At 44.6% G+C, this 15,686-nt stretch overlaps 1 protein-coding gene across 1 annotated transcript in view; it reads right to left on the reverse strand.

Annotated features, from left to right (window-relative positions):
* Positions 1-15,659, reverse strand: part of PDHX (pyruvate dehydrogenase complex component X) — a 69,330-nt gene extending 53,671 nt beyond the window's left edge. Inside the window, exons 1-3 of the mRNA XM_029582245.1 lie at positions 15,402-15,659; positions 11,292-11,375; positions 4,479-4,579 (exon numbers count right to left, since the gene is read on the reverse strand). Coding sequence (XP_029438105.1) covers positions 4,479-4,579; positions 11,292-11,375; positions 15,402-15,603 — 387 coding nt within the window. The 5' untranslated portion in view covers positions 15,604-15,659. The remainder of the gene's footprint in view (positions 1-4,478; positions 4,580-11,291; positions 11,376-15,401) is intronic.
* Between the last annotated feature and the right edge of the window lie 27 nt (positions 15,660-15,686).

Consider the following 15,686-nt stretch of genomic DNA (forward strand, 5'->3'; position numbering starts at 1 on the left):
ATGCTTTGTAAAAAGGGGGAGAGGGAGGTAGTTTGCATGAGCTTTTACTAAACAAATATCAAACATTACAGCACAACTTCAAATTGATAAGAAAAGGAATCCTATCAAAACATTAAGATACCATGAATCTTCCTCTCTCTCACTTATACCTAACATCAGCGAATATCACCACACACACACACACACACACACACACACACACACACACACACACACACACATTCATTTTTCCTGAATTAATAAGCAATTAATAATTCAGGAAAACTGGTCTTTGCTGTGTTTGGTTCAACAGAGCGACAGCTCAAGCGAGTTTACAATATTGAGAAGTTGATCATGGAGGACCCTAAATGAAGATTTCCTAAGCTTAGTACAGCGTCTTTTCAAAGATTTTTAAGCATTTTCTTTTATAATTGGGTATGCAAAATCTACAAAGAACAGGCAGTGTATAGTGATTTACACTGGTAGAAGATGTGATTCTGTGTGCTCTTCTCTGTACTTGTCCGAAGGCCACGGCGGGCAAGACACAGATTATCTCGGTATGCACACATGGAAGTCTGATACAGTTTGCAAGCATTATTATAGTTATTTCAATTTGTACATCTCATTATTGTAAACCCTGCACAACAGAAAATAAATGAAGACCACTGCTGTAACACAAATCCAAAATTAGACCATATCTATACCTAACACGCAATACCTCTGTGCCCAAGAAAATGTTCCGATTATTCTGCACACAGAAGTTAATAAAAGTTCATCACATTTAAGACAGGGCCATTTAAAAAATGATGTACACATCATCATTTTGGTCAATTAGATAATGATCCACCCAACACAACATTAAACGCCTATTAAATGCATGAGCCATGAAAAATAACTGCTGTATTATGCAATGTGTTATTTTTATGACTGCCTTCTCTCGCTCTCCCGCTACCTAGGTAAGGGCCATTTTCTGCACATAAAACACCCACAGAAGCCCCATCTGAAAGCTTGGGTCCTGATCTGCATTCATGTTATGCTGCTGCTGTTAAAGCTTTAACCTCCTGGCTCCCTCTCCAGTTAACACAACACAGAGAGAAGCTGAGGCAAGTGCAGTGCTTACAACCCTTTTCTATTTGGTTTGGTTGATTTGGGGGCTGAGCTGAACTGCTTTTGTGTTTGTCGTTACTGCGTTCTATGATCACATCTTATTTGTGTTTAGATATATTTTACTGGGATTTGTATATGTCTGAAATGTTTGTAAACCGTTGTGACGGCGGTATATAAAAACCTAACAAATCAAATAAACAAACAGAACTGTGTGGGGTCACTCTGCTCTAATTCTGTTGGGCCCCCGTCCTTCTGCCCTACAACGATTTAGGAAAAGCTGAGCCTTTCCCTGTCCTTGGCTTGTCAGTTATCCTACTCCTTTAGTTCGCCACTAAAGAAATTCTGACAATAACAGGGAGCCCAAATCAGTCTGAAAGGAGCATGAAACAAATACACAGGACCGAAGTGCACACTGCTTGCTGACTGCAGCTAGGGTTTATCGAGCTAGCGAAACACTCTCTCTCTTTTCTTCCTGTTTGGTGAGTAAGCAGCACCCACCTCACTTAATATATCCAAAGGATTAGGCATCTTAAAAATACAGATTGAAAGGAAAGAGCCGCACTCTCTTCTCATTCTCCCTCCTCCCAAAACCAAAGAAAACCGAAGTTTCAAGAACTGCCAGATCCGCTGCTCTATAAATGTGTCCTCGGAGAGATCACTTATAAGGTGACCTATGCGAGGTCTGCAGCCCGTGTGCATCATGCTGGCGCATATGTTGATGCAGAACGAGGGGGGGGGCATTCCCGGGGTGAGGCCATACACTTAAGTGCATTACTTTTAGATTTTCAAAACCATGCACCTGAAACCTCCCAAAAAACATTTCTGCGCACAGTTCAGCAGGTAGAACGGTTTCAGTGGGAGCACTGGTGATATTAGTGCTTCACCTGTAGAAACAGCCGGCCAGAAAACCACGTGAAATCACGTGCATGCACACAGGGGAGAGGCTTCCCAGGAAGCAGAGTGGGTGGGCAGCAAATAACAGGCGTGCGCAGTTTTGCCGGGGATAATTTTCAATGCAAACCAATACACACAAATCCACTTTGGAAACTGGTGTTAGCTTCTGCGCAATGTTAGAAAATTACCCCCTTAATGTGCACTACCAGGGCCTTTACGCAAGAGGAGAAGAAGAATGCCCTCTAAAGATGTACAATCCTGCAAGGCACCCATGAGGCTTCTTCTCCGCAGTCAGCCTTTCCTCGGGGCCCCCGGACTATGCGGTTTCACCGCTCCAGGCACAGGTCTTCCTGTTACAGCTGCTCTCTTAGGGACATGCGAGCAGGCCGGATTCCTGGCCCTCTACCGCCCTCTGTTGGCCTCATCCCCTCCTCTCTTTTTGTCCGACAATTTTTTTTTTTCCCCACATGGTTTAGCGCGATGATACTCCTCCCTGTGAGTTTACTCTCCTGGCACTTGTGCTGCACATGGACACAGTCATGCAGCACATCAGTGGCAACACGAATTTTCGGGGGATAAATGCGCTGCAACACCTCCAGGAGTTAATTCCAGTGAGAGTAATGGCTTAGGGCAGACAGAGAAGCTTTCAAAGCCTCATTTCCCCTCTAAAAAGGAACCGAAACCAGGAAGAAAGTCTGTGGTTAGCTGGCTTGCTTTCTGCAAGGAGGATGGAGTTATTTTGAATTACCAGCGGAACAGTACTGCAGCAGCTGGGTCAGAACCGGGCTAGGGGCCTGAAAACTTGCAGATCATGTTCACTACAGGGCCAGTTTTCAAACTGCCCACAGACCTTACACCTAATTTTCAAAGGAAAAGTACACGTCCCTTCCCTTTCAGAATTTCTATTCCAGAGACTTGTGCGCCTGCTTTTTGGAGGCTATAATTTCCATGGAAAATAAGGCAGGCTGTATTTTCAGAACTCTTCCTCCCTGGGATCACATTTGTGGCTCTCGACTGCTCCAGGGTTATCCCTCCTGCAGTGGGGGGGGGAGGTGAGCACCTCTTCCTTCTCCCCCTCGGAGAGAAGCAGCAGGGGGGACCCTGAAGCTGCCCCGACCAGCACAGGATGGGAGCCTCTTTGTACAGGGGCAAGTGAGCGTTTCAAGGCTGCAGCAAGAGCAACACTTATTGTAGCCTGGAAGAGCTCGTTTGTGTTGCCCAGGAGGCTTTTCTCTTCTGCAGGCGGAGGCAGAGCGAGTCGCCTCTCCCTTGGATGCCCGTTTCCTCTATGCACTCTGGCTTGGGCTGCAGAGCAACACTGTGGCTCCGAGGCTCTCTCTCTCTGCCCTCCACCTCTGGCGACATCACCTGCAAAGTCCAAGGTTTAGGCCTGGGGGGTCACCCCCTTCCCCCATGTCATTTGCAAAGGCCCATATTGTGCAAATTCTATGACACCTTGGAGGTGTGGGGGACACCGGGCTTTGGCAATGGGCAGGGGCAGCCTGGGAACTGCGGTGCTGTCTGGCGAGCCAGTAAGAGTGCCAATGACAAAAGAGCAAGCGGGTCAGATGAAAAGGACTCCATGGGCCAGAACTGGGCAGTGAGCGCTGGTTTGCCAGTCTCTAAGCTGTGCGCTTAATTTTCCAACCAAAACACGCGCCGAGGAATTCCTCCTCTCGATCTGGCTAAATGCGTGCGTACTTTCAGCCAGACTGAGCGAGCAAGGAAAGAACGAAAAGATCTGCTCCCTCCCCTGCATCAGAAATCAGGTGACGGAATGGACCCGCCCGGTGGCCATGCTGTGCCCAGCCCTGTGGAAGATCTCTGGCTCATTCCCCCCGAGTCGGCCGGGGAACGCTGCGGAGGCCTCGGAGCAGAGGGAGGCAAGGAGTTGCTTAAGGGTGACCCCCAGTGGCCGGATTCAGTGCTTGCGACTGCAGGATTCTGGAAGGAGCCCTGGTGGAATGGCCTCCAGCCCAGCAGCACTGCTACAATGAGCAAACTGGCGATGGGGGCTGTATAAAACAGAGGAAATATCCCCAGGTAATCATCAGTGAAGGCTCCTGGCGCTGGGCCCCAGCCCTGGTTACGACTCAGCTAGAAGCCCAGAGGCTGGAGACCATTCATTCATTTTCATAAATGCTAACATTTTATCAACATTTACATACATACGAGAAACAAAACCGCCGATCTGATAAAAACCGATCAGCACTAAAGGCAATAAACATTGTTGTCATTAAGCTTAGAAGACAGAGTGGAGTTTTGGGGGGGTCTGTATTTGGCAAATATATTAGCTTACGGTCACCATACTCCATGCAATCAAAAGAGAAAACCCAGGAAACAAAGAAACTGAAAAATGTGTGATACGTGCAGACGCTGCAGGGAGAGCAGACAACTCCAGGGCTTAGCTGCTCCTATTCAAGTCGTTTTTCACCTTCTGTGGTGGTGACCGCAATACAACAAGCAAACACCCCCCCCCCCCCCACATCCCGTCATACCATTATTTTTGCCAGTATACCATCGTCACTGGATTCCATGGTAACCACCGCTTTATCCGTCTCAATCTCACACAGCGCATCTCCAACATTCACCCTCTCACCTGGAAAACAAAGAGGGGTTTCTGTGCGTAAGGTGCAATCATTTTAGGAATAAATATAAATTAGAGAGCCATGCACACATATATATACACCCGCACCGGTCCATGTTTGTGTGTGTGCGCGTGTGTAAAATCAGTCAAAAGAAAAGAAATGTAGGACTCATGGAGCAATGCCCTCACTGATGAATGCACCGAGCACTTGTTTTCCTCACTAACGCACCCTCTCGCACGGATCTATTCAAAGGGCTCGAGACACTGAAAGCAAGAGCCACGACAAATTCAGAAAAGCAGCCCTACGTGCAAGTGTAGTCTCTGCCATGCCAGCCTGCGACCAATGAGATGGAAATTAAATATTTGGACAGGAATTCTGGGCATGAGCTGTAACGTGTACGGGAATCACAGGGGTAAAAATGTTTTTTGCAATGATAAACAGCTGCTGCGATGTGATAGCAGCTCCTGAACCTCGATGCCTTTGTGATCTGAATACTGATTGAATGACCGCTATTGAACGTCGTTACAAAAGGGAAACCTCAAACGCTCTGGCCACAGCTCAAAGGACCGAGGAAACAGGGGCTGAAAAGGCGAGCTTACTGCAGAATTTTAATTACACAGCAGACAATATAAAAGGTTTTCTTTAGGCTTGGCAGCTTCCTCTTGCTGCTTGAGCTTCTGGCTCCACGAACCATCGTTTCTATCTTCCCGGTGTTTATTCCCTGTTTTGTATCCCTCTCCTAACTCACTTACTCCAGGCAAATGAGAGCCACAGACCACGGCTCGCTCCAGAATCCTGCAATCACAGGCCTTAAGTCCAGCCACCAGGAGTCGCTGCCTCGTAATCACTAGGAACCCTTCCTCCCCCAGCCCACCCAGGGGCTGAGAGTGCTTCTTCCACACCCTGCCATGCTGGGTCAGACCAAGGTCCACTGAGCCCAGCATCCTGTCTCCCACAGTGGTCAGTGTGCAGGTCACAAGTTGATCCATTTCCTGTTACTCACTGCCAAGGATGGCAATGTCTGCCTTTGGTCTACCTGGCTAATAATGTGCTATGGACTTTTCCTCCAGGAACTTGTCCAAACCTATTTTTAAACCCCACTGTGCTCGTCGCCTTGACCATGTCCTCGGGCAACAGGTTCCACAGCTTGATAGTGAGCTGAGTGTTAAAATACTTTCTATGATTTGTTTTACATCTGCTGGTTGTTAGTTTCATAGAGTGTCCTCTTGTTTTAGCATTATTTGAAAGGGTAAATAACCTTCCTTCATTTACCCGTTCCACCTCACTCATGATTTTATAAACTTCTCTCATCTCCCCCCTCAGCCAAGTCTTTTCCAAGCTGAAGAGCCCTGGCTGCGTAGCCTCGCAAAGGAAAACCATGCCCTACCCTCTAGCGATTTTGTTACCCTGCTCTGCACCTCTCCAGCTTTTTCCCCATTGCCCAATAAAAGTCACTTCCAACTGAGCTGGGAGCTCAAAAAAGTAAAAAAGCAGGTAGAAACAGGGAAGGGGGGAAAACCCCACGTTTACCTTCAGGATTCAACTGTAATTATTAGCAAAACAAGAGCAAACATGAAAGGTTTGAGAAATAATTTCTTAATGGTATTTTCCTTCGGCTGCTCTGAGTAAAGCTAATCTGACCCTTGCTGGCTTTCCTGTGCATCCCCACTTCATTACCTGAACCAGAGATCTCTCAAAGCACCCAGAAACCTAGGGCTCGAGCGCACTGTTTAACCCGTGGTCGGACGCGCATCCACAACCCCTTACGCTATAAGGGGATTAGCGCGTCCAATCCCCCGCAAAAATAGCAAATGCACGTCGTTGAGGCTATTAATTATTCTCCCCAGATCCAAAAAAACAAAAAAAAAAAGAGTGTGCGTCCGACCCTCACATTTTTACACTCAGAAATTAACGCTTGCCCAGAGCAGGCGTTAATTTCTGAGCAGCCCAAAAAAGGGTCGAGTAAAGCAGAAAATACAACCCGCTGGCCACCTGACAGCCACCACTCCTGGGTGCCCGCTGCCAGGGAGCTGCTAGGGGTGCACATTTGTCCCTAGCGCCTCCTTGGCAGCGCGACCCCTCACTTAAATATTCAATCGTGCACCCAGGAGAGGCGCTGGGCGCACGTTAGGAAAGCAGACACAACACTGATCACCCGTTTTCCGCATCAGCCCCCCAGTATTTGTGGAAGCTGAGAGTCACACGGAGAGGCTGCTTTTGTCAGGTATCACAATGGCCCCAATTCCATAAGGATTCAGAGCTGCATATTTTGCCAAATACGTGGAGGCTTTTTTTTTACCTTGTGCTACAATAAAGGATACAAGGCTGCCCGAGAGACGTTTTAGTCTGTCCTAGGAAGATTTCCTGCTAATCTCTGAATTATGCAGCAGAGAGACATTCATAAGATGTAACTACACACGCAGATTCTACTGTCAGGATGAGCTTTCTGGGGCATAGCACACATCCAGGTTTGGTTTTCAGAGAAGAACCAAGTGTGCTGCCCCTTGGCTTGCAGCCTGATTCATTAAAACGTCTGATCTGAGCATAAAGGGCCTGATTTACTACGGCTTTTCTATGGGGAAAAAAAATGTTTAGCAATTCAGACTCAAAATGGGATAAAACACCGAAGGCCCAGTTTAAGCAGAAGCCCCAAGCTGTGACCATAAGAAGCACCAGTGGTCTCCGACGGATGCCAGTCCAGGTCACTCGGAAGTGCCTCTCAAATAGGAAAGGCCATGCCACGCTGCAACTGCCCAGAAGTGGAAGGGGGAGACACTTATGGTTACCCCGGCTAAATAACGGTTAATGGACGGGACGGGTCCCCCAGAAACTTAGCCAAGCCTTTTTGAAACCAAGCTAAACCTCTGGCTTTGACCATATTATCTAACAGCAAATTCTACAGTGCAATTATGCACCGACTTTAACAGATGTAAAACAAATTGGAGAGTTTCATGGAGTGTGTCCCAGCCCTAATACTATTGGAAAGATAAATAACCAGTCCCTATCAGCTTGCTCCAACACCATTCCTGATTTTATGAACCTTTATCAACCTGTTAAGCTTTTCTTCACAAGGGAGCCGTTCCATCCCCTTTATCATTTTCATTGCCCTGCTCTACACCCTATCTAGCAGCATTATATCTTTGAGATGGGGCACCCAGAACTGCACAGAATAATTAAGGTGAGGTCACACCACGGATCGATATAGCAAGCAGCATGATAATATTCCCTGCTTTATTCTCTATTCCTTCCTGAATAATTCCCAGCATTCTATTTGCTTAATAAATGAATAACTCATGCTTTATATGTGCATATAAATGACCGAAGAGTTTTGCCAGCTACCAGCCCATCTGGGAATACAGCACTCCTCTCAGCAAAGGGAATTCATGTCAAATGGCTGGGGCCATGAGGCATATATGAAAGTGGAAAATCTCTCCTGAATGCTGGACCCCCAAGTATTCCACAAATTCTGGGGGTGGGGCTTTCAGATGCAAGGTTGGGACCCGGGATGTTCCTGCTCCTTCCCCCATCACTGACTTAATAGCAAGGTCCCCATATTAAAGCACTTTCCATTGGGGCATGATCTGGTGACTGCAGCCCTCCTGACACAATGCCCAGATGTAGCACATTAACTACCTTTGGGCTCAAGGCACCAGGACCAAGACAGTTACTGATCTTGAAATATAAAACTATTCAAATCCTGCGTTTCTAGGGAAAATCAAACAGCTTCCCCTTCATGCGATTTTTATGCTGGGCCCCATGCTCTGCGCCATGCAATGCATTAAGAGCTTTGTAATAATCATGGGGCCTGCAACAAACGCCGAGCCATACAAGGTGCCCCGCTGAGCACCCGATGTAAATTCTCTGTTATCCTCACTGGCATCATCGCTAGATCCTTGCCCCTGTTGGAAACACACGTGTGGAGCCCAGAATGAGGATTAATGCCTCTTTGGCAGGAGACATTGCTTCAGTAGCTCTGAAAAAAGTAAATGTCTCTAGATTTGTCTGACCTGTCTGTTACTGACCTATTATGTGTATTTTGATTCAGCTACAGGATTTTTTTTTAAAGAATAGATTATCATCGATGTAGGTTCAGGGCTGGGCACAGTATGGAGAACTTATTATTCTCTGTCACTAAATGTTTTTCTTTGCAATCTCAATAAAGGAAACCTAGCCATCCTTGTTTAACTCGATGTGTCAGCTGCCTTTGACACTTTGTTCCACACTATGACTGCAAAAGTGGTTAGGTCGACTAGCAAAAGCGGTATTGAGCTGGGTTTTCTCCTTTTTATCTAATCAATCCCAGCAGTGAAATTGGGTAACAGGTTCTTCAGTCCTTAAGCAATCACCTCTAGCGCTCCCCAAGGCTCTGCATTGTCAACGATATTGTTCAATATTTATTTGCAGCCCTCAGGACAAATTATAACTTCCTGTGGTATATATATTGGAGGATATATGCTGATGATAGCCAGACCCTTTCTGCAGGATTCTGTGATTTTACTTACAAATTGCATTACTGTAATTTAGAAACAGATGCATGATAAACTGGCTCTTAGTTTGAAAGAGACCAACGTTTTACGGGTTAGTCATGATCCAGCCACTTCTGACTGTACTACCTTCGGCTGAGTAATCATGTTTGCCCTGTTTTAACATGAGGTATGTGAACTTAAATATGCATTCTGCACGGACCTGTAAGCCACAAATTAAAATTGTCTTGAAAGCTGGGTTTTATAAGCTATGACTATTTATTTATTTTATTTCTTTTTAACTTTTATATACCGATGTTCCTGTATAGGATACATATCGCACCGGTTTACATGAAAACTGAACTGTCGCCTTGGGGCGAGTACAAGGAACATGGAACATATAATATCAGATGAATTATAAAATAATAGTAAAGGTCTAACAAAAACATCAGGTTAAACATGAAATCACTTCAACAACATCTATGGTGAACGCAATAATTCTGTGAAGCTAGAATGGCTACGTGCCAGGCGGTTGGACTGTGTTTGAACGTGATGTGACAGAACCAGAGTGTATGGCCAGACTAGTGCACAGACAAACATCCTCCCAGTTTCTAATTTTCGTACCAGTATATAAGTGTTAGTCTTAGGGACATTAGACTATGCTTATGCAGGCTTACTGCTCTGTATTATGAGTAGTATTGCAGCTTAGACAAGATTTTTAAGTTTTTTTTTTTCAGCCAATCATGGAATATCGTAAGTTTTTGCTTATGCTGTTGTTCAATCTATTTTCCCACAATCGCATAATTTTAAAAAGGTGTCAATATAAAGTCCCATACAATATAATGGGAACTGCGTGGCTGCGGCAGCACTGCAGCCCAGACTTGCACTAGCCTCAAGCAACAATAAACCTATGTAGGGTTGAGGGCTCTGGAAGGTGAACAAAATTGTGTGGTAAGCAGGCTTTTGTTGCATGCCTGGGAGCATTAATGGCTCCTGTTCCCACACACTACAAAAGTGAACTTAAGGGCCAAAAATACCTTTTCAACACACATAGGAATGGCAGTTCTGTCACATACAAAACTGATGTGAGCCTTAAAAACAATGAAAAACACACAACAGGCAAAATATTGCAGTCTGTCAAAATCTCTCATCTCTGGAAATGAACAGCTGCTCTAGCGCAATAACCACATCTGCTATACAGAACCTAAATGCCTCAGGCTGACATGCAAAATCATTCCCAGAGTATGTTACATTCTGCACATAAATAGGCATTTCTTAATCTGTTTTGATGCATTGGAATCAAGATTTTCAAATTGTTAAAAAGAAGAACATAAAGAATTCTGAAGTAATCTAGCATCTCACATGTCATTTCTTTGGCTTAACCATTTTGAGTATGTTTTGTTTATGTGTTTCAGTCGTACCTATTATTGTTTATGTTGAAATGTCCCTTGCTTAGAATGGCTTTCGTTATGATAAGCAGGTCATAAGATTTTAAAGAAATAAAATTCAAAGCAGAACTAAAATGGCCTGTTCAAGGTGAGTTTCAGATGCTGTGCCCGACAACTGCTTAATTCCTTGTCTTGGACACAATTACAATAGAAGAATAAACGCCAAACCTTGCATAAATCAATTTAATTTTCTTAACACCAGCAATACTCTAAAGAACTTAAAGGTAGAAACTAACTGCAAGGCTTCAAGATGTGCACTGGATTTCACCAGGTGACAGAGCACTTTTCTACTTTAGAGGCCGTAAATAAGACCAAGAGGGACAAAGATTTCTCACCAAAAAGGGCAGTCTGCTGGGTTTCTATAGCCACCTTCACTGCTGGAGGTCTCTAATTTACAGCCATGCCTAATGACAGGCAATGGGGAGAGGAAAGAAAGACCCCAAAGCATATGGTTTAAATGGCAATGTAATTACCATTTCAGAATGGATGTCTACACAGAACATAGTGCTATGTAACACTATATGTCTGTTGCAAGCAAAACACACACACACACACACGTTTTCCTTCCTTAGTGTTATAGGCCCTTAGCCTCAATCTGATCTCTTCTACTGCGGTGTATCAGGGGGCTGCTCAAAGAGCACACATACTCTATTAAATCAAGACAGGAAAGGGAAGAAGATTTTTATGACATAACAAAAAACCAAGAAACACAGAGAACTAAATCTGCCTCTGAAAGACGCCTAGCACTACACAGAAGGCAGCTGAAGACCAGGGACAAATGCCTTGTCAGTTACTATGCCATATCAACTCACCTTCCTTTTTCAGCCATTTCACCAGGCTCCCTTCTTCCATCGTTGGAGATAGTGCTGGCATGAGCAACTTAACAGGAGGTACACCTAGAATAGAAGAATACAAACTGTTAACAAAAAGTCCTGCATTTGGAATAAAAGGTTTTGATACTGGCAAAAGCAGGAACTGTTACAAATAGGATTTTTAAGAGCACAGATACCCTTCAGACCTGAATCTATATATTGAGGGTCTCATAGCAAGTAGCAGCGAATAAAACTCTACGAGATTACTGATGCACTGGAATGACCCTCAAATATTAAAAGGAAACAAATTCTACAGTGTACTGAAAGTCCTGAGGCACACTGTACTCAATGTAGAGTGAAACAAGGGTCTTATAGAAACAGAGCACTATAGCAGATCTCCAAGCATAATTAAAAGGCATGAAGTACATGAAAAGGCAAGGAAAAAATAGTTAGCATTCATAAATTAAAAGAGGTTGCAGAAAGGAAGACAGGTGACAATATCTGGAAAAGCTAAGAGAAACTGGGAAAGTAGTCAGGAGTCTAAAGATGCAAATTGAAGAAAATATAGCAAATTCAATAAAATGGGGGACAAGATTTTCTTTTTTTTTTTTTTTTTTTAAGATGTGTTAGTGACAGGAGGAAGTGAAAAAGGGTCATTATCAAGAGGTGAAGGGGAGGTATAAGTAGAGGCTGACAAGTAAAACATGGAATTGCTTAACCTCTGTTTTACCACTGAGGTCAGACAAACTAGCCCATAGCTCCCAACCTCCTCCTTACTTCCAACTTTTGGAAATACATCCATCTTTTCCAGTACTCCGGAACTACTCCAGACACTAAAGCAGCATTGAAAAGGTCAGCCAGCAAAGCTGCCAGAACGTCTCATTCTCTTAAAACCCTCGGATATTTCCCATCCAGCCCCATCACTTTATTCTTAGTTCAGCTAGCTTTTCACGAACACAGTCTTCTGAAAATCATTGAAGGTTTACTTAATTTCCAATTTTGTGTGTGTGTTCTGTGGCCCTACTCCAGGTCCTTCCTCAATGAACACCAAACAGGAATATTTTATAATGCAGTTTTTGGAATCCAATAGTTTACTAGATCAGAGGCAGCATGGTTTTACCAATGGAAGGTCTTTCAGACTAATCTGATGAATTTCTTTGACTGGGTAACCAGGGAGAGAGATCAGAGGAAAGCATGTGTATACTTAGATTTCAGTAAGGCCTTTAAGACATAAATACAGTAAGCACCTTTGCTACTGGCCCTAAAATGACTGAATGGGAGGCAACAAAGGGTAGTGGTAAGTGGAGTTTACTCCAAGGAGAGGGTTACTAGTGGTGTACCACAGGGATTGGTTCTTAGACCAGTTCTTTTCAACATTTTTGCAGAAGGACTATCAGGAAAGTTTAGTCTTTTTGTGGATGAGGCCAAAATATGAAGACACCCAGGAAGGTGTGGTAAACATGAGAGATCTAGTGAAGTTTAAGAAATGGTCTAACAGTTTGTCATCTAAGATTTAATGCTAAAAAATTCAGTCACACATTTCGGTTGCAAAACTCCAAGGGAGCAGTAGAGTATAGGAGGTGAAATTCTTCCATCCCTGAAATAAGAGCAGGTTCTGAAGGTGATCATATCTGATGATCTCAAGGTGGCCAAACAAATGGAAAAGATGACAGCAAAAGCCAGATGTCTGGGTACATAGGGAGAGTAATAATCAGGAAAAAAAAATAAGGAGGTGATTCTGCCCCTGTATAAGTCCTGCTGAGAACATTTGGAATCCTCTAGAGAAAAGATGGGATAGGGAAGATATGACAGAAACATTTAAATACCTCCAAGGCATCAAAGCACAGGAGATGAAAAACAAATTACAACTTTCACTTAATTTTCAACACCATATTTAAGTATTAGCCCCCCAAATAGAAAGACAATCCATCTCTATTCCCACATTGAAATTGTCGGTCCAGTGTGCTCTGGCGATCAATAAAGCAAACAATGTTAGGAATTATTAGGAAGGGAATGGAAAATAAAACAGAGGATGTCATAATGCCTCTGTATTACATAGAAACATAGAAATGACGGCAGAAGAAGACCAAATGGCCCATCCAGTCTGCCCAGCAAGCTTCCCTCATTTTTTCTCTCATACTTATCTGTTTCTCTTAGCTCTTGGTTCTAATTCCCTTCCACCCCCGTATTGCTCCATGGTGAGACTGCACCTTGAATACGGTGTGCAATTCTGGTCACTGCATCTCAAAAAGGATATAGTTGCAATGGAGAAAGTACTGAGAAGAGCGACCAAAATGATAAAGGGCACGGAACGGCTGCCCTATGAGGAAAGGCTAAAGAAGTTAGGTCTGTTCAGTTTGGAGACGAGACGACTGAGTGGGGATATGATAGAAGTCTACAAAATCATGAAAGGACTTGAACAAGTTAATATAAATCAGTTATTGACTCTCTCAGACAATAGAAAAACCAGGGGGCACTCCATGAAGTTAGAAAGGAGCTCATTTAAAACAAATTAAAGAAAATTCTTTTTCACTCAGCGCATAGTTAACTCAGGAATTCATTGCCGGGGATGTTGTTTCAGCAGTTAGTGATACTGGGTTTCAAAAAGGTTTGGATAAGTTCCTAGAGGTAAAATCCATAAACTGCTATTATGGTAATTAATAAGCAATAGTAGCTTGTGAACTATCTTAATGTTTGGGTACTTGCCAGGTACATGTGACTTGGATTGGTCACTGTTGGAAACAGGATACTGGGCTTGATGGACCCTTGGTCTGACCCAGTATGGCATTTCTTATGTTAGCTGGCATAATTTCAAAGAGAATCCCCGCATAGGGTTTCCCTTTGGAAATGAGCTTGTAGTGCCATTGGCACATTGTAGCCATGGGACTGCAAGCTCCATGCAGGGTTTAAAAATGTACTTATAAAGTTGTTAAAAGAAGAAAAAAAATACATAATAGTGCTAGTAACAGTAATTAAAATAGCAGTTACATAAAAGAGCAATAACAAGGACAGTTATCAGGTTCTGTGGCTATTCTGTATTCTCCCAGGTCAAGTAACATTTCTGGCCTGGTGGCAAGACCAACATTTTGCTGCTCCCTCTTTTCCTCCCTCTCTGTGCACATATACTACTCTCTTCCTATGACACCCCCACCCACAAGTATCCCCCCAGTGCTCAGCAGCAGCATCTTGCCCTCCCCAGCTCAGCAGTACCAGCAGCTTTCTCCCCCTTCACTCTCTGTGCATAACAGTAGGAGCTCCCTTTCTTCCCTTATCTCTCTATGCCAACTCCCCTTCTCTTTCTCTGTTTCCTTCCCTGCTGAAAAAAAGCCCAGTTCACAAACTAAAATTTAAAAATTGATACCCCCACCAAACCCATTTTACCCCATCTATGGGTCCAAAATGTCCAAATGAGGCATGAGCATTCCCCAGGCACTGACACCACTCTTTCCCCCTCCCCAAGGCCCAGTCAGCCAGTACCACATCTCTCTCCTCTGCTCAAACCTAGCCAGCCCATGCAGCACCTCTCTTCCCCCTAGCAGGAGTCCCACCAGAATCTCTTCTATTGGGCACAAGGCCCCCAAATATAGACCAAAAACAAACTAAAAACAGAAATGGTAGGGTAACAGTCAATGTATAAAAACCATAAAGAGCTAATACATGCGGTACACCCTGCCGCTACTGCTGCCAAGAACATAAACCACTCCAAGCCATATCATCCAAGGGCTTTTCTTGCTACACTTACTATCATTTGTAGGGAGCTATCAAGCACATAAGCCTAACCCTCAATATCATGTATAATCAAATACTGAATGAGAAGGACTTGAGGCAACAGGTATATCTGCTGTGCTATAAACAGTACTAAAGGCTCCAGAAACATACATGAGATAGAAATGGTGGTGATGCTCAACCCCTATATAGCCAGCTCTGAATGCATCCAGCTGCTTTTCCTTTCCGGCTACCTCTCGTTCCCTCCTTCCAGCTAAAAACTTACCCGCCGCCAGGGCAGGATTCGGGGTAAAAACCTGTTATTCACACTCCGGCTCCGGCACGCTGCAATGGCAGAAGCCACCGGTGACCCCCCCCCCAAAGCCCGGAGGCGGCAGTGCTCACCCTGCAGGCCCTGCGAGGCGTGGAAAGAGCGAGGACCAGTGGCCGAGGACCGGGGCACGAGCCGCGGACCAGGGCCGAAGAATGACCTGAGGAGCCCGCAGTAGGCCAGTCTCAAGGAGGCCGCCATCTTCCGCGCCCCGGCGCCGGTCTGCCCTGCTCGCTGCCTGACAGAATTGTAATCACCGTTCTTAACATTAATCATACAAGCCCCGGAACCGCGTCTCCCCCACCACCACCCGAGTTATTATAACAGCTGTGGTGGTGAAAGGTTTGGAGGAGTCGCCC

Source organism: Rhinatrema bivittatum, chromosome 17 (assembly GCF_901001135.1).
Source record: "Rhinatrema bivittatum chromosome 17, aRhiBiv1.1, whole genome shotgun sequence".
Classification (NCBI taxonomy): domain Eukaryota; kingdom Metazoa; phylum Chordata; class Amphibia; order Gymnophiona; family Rhinatrematidae; genus Rhinatrema; species Rhinatrema bivittatum.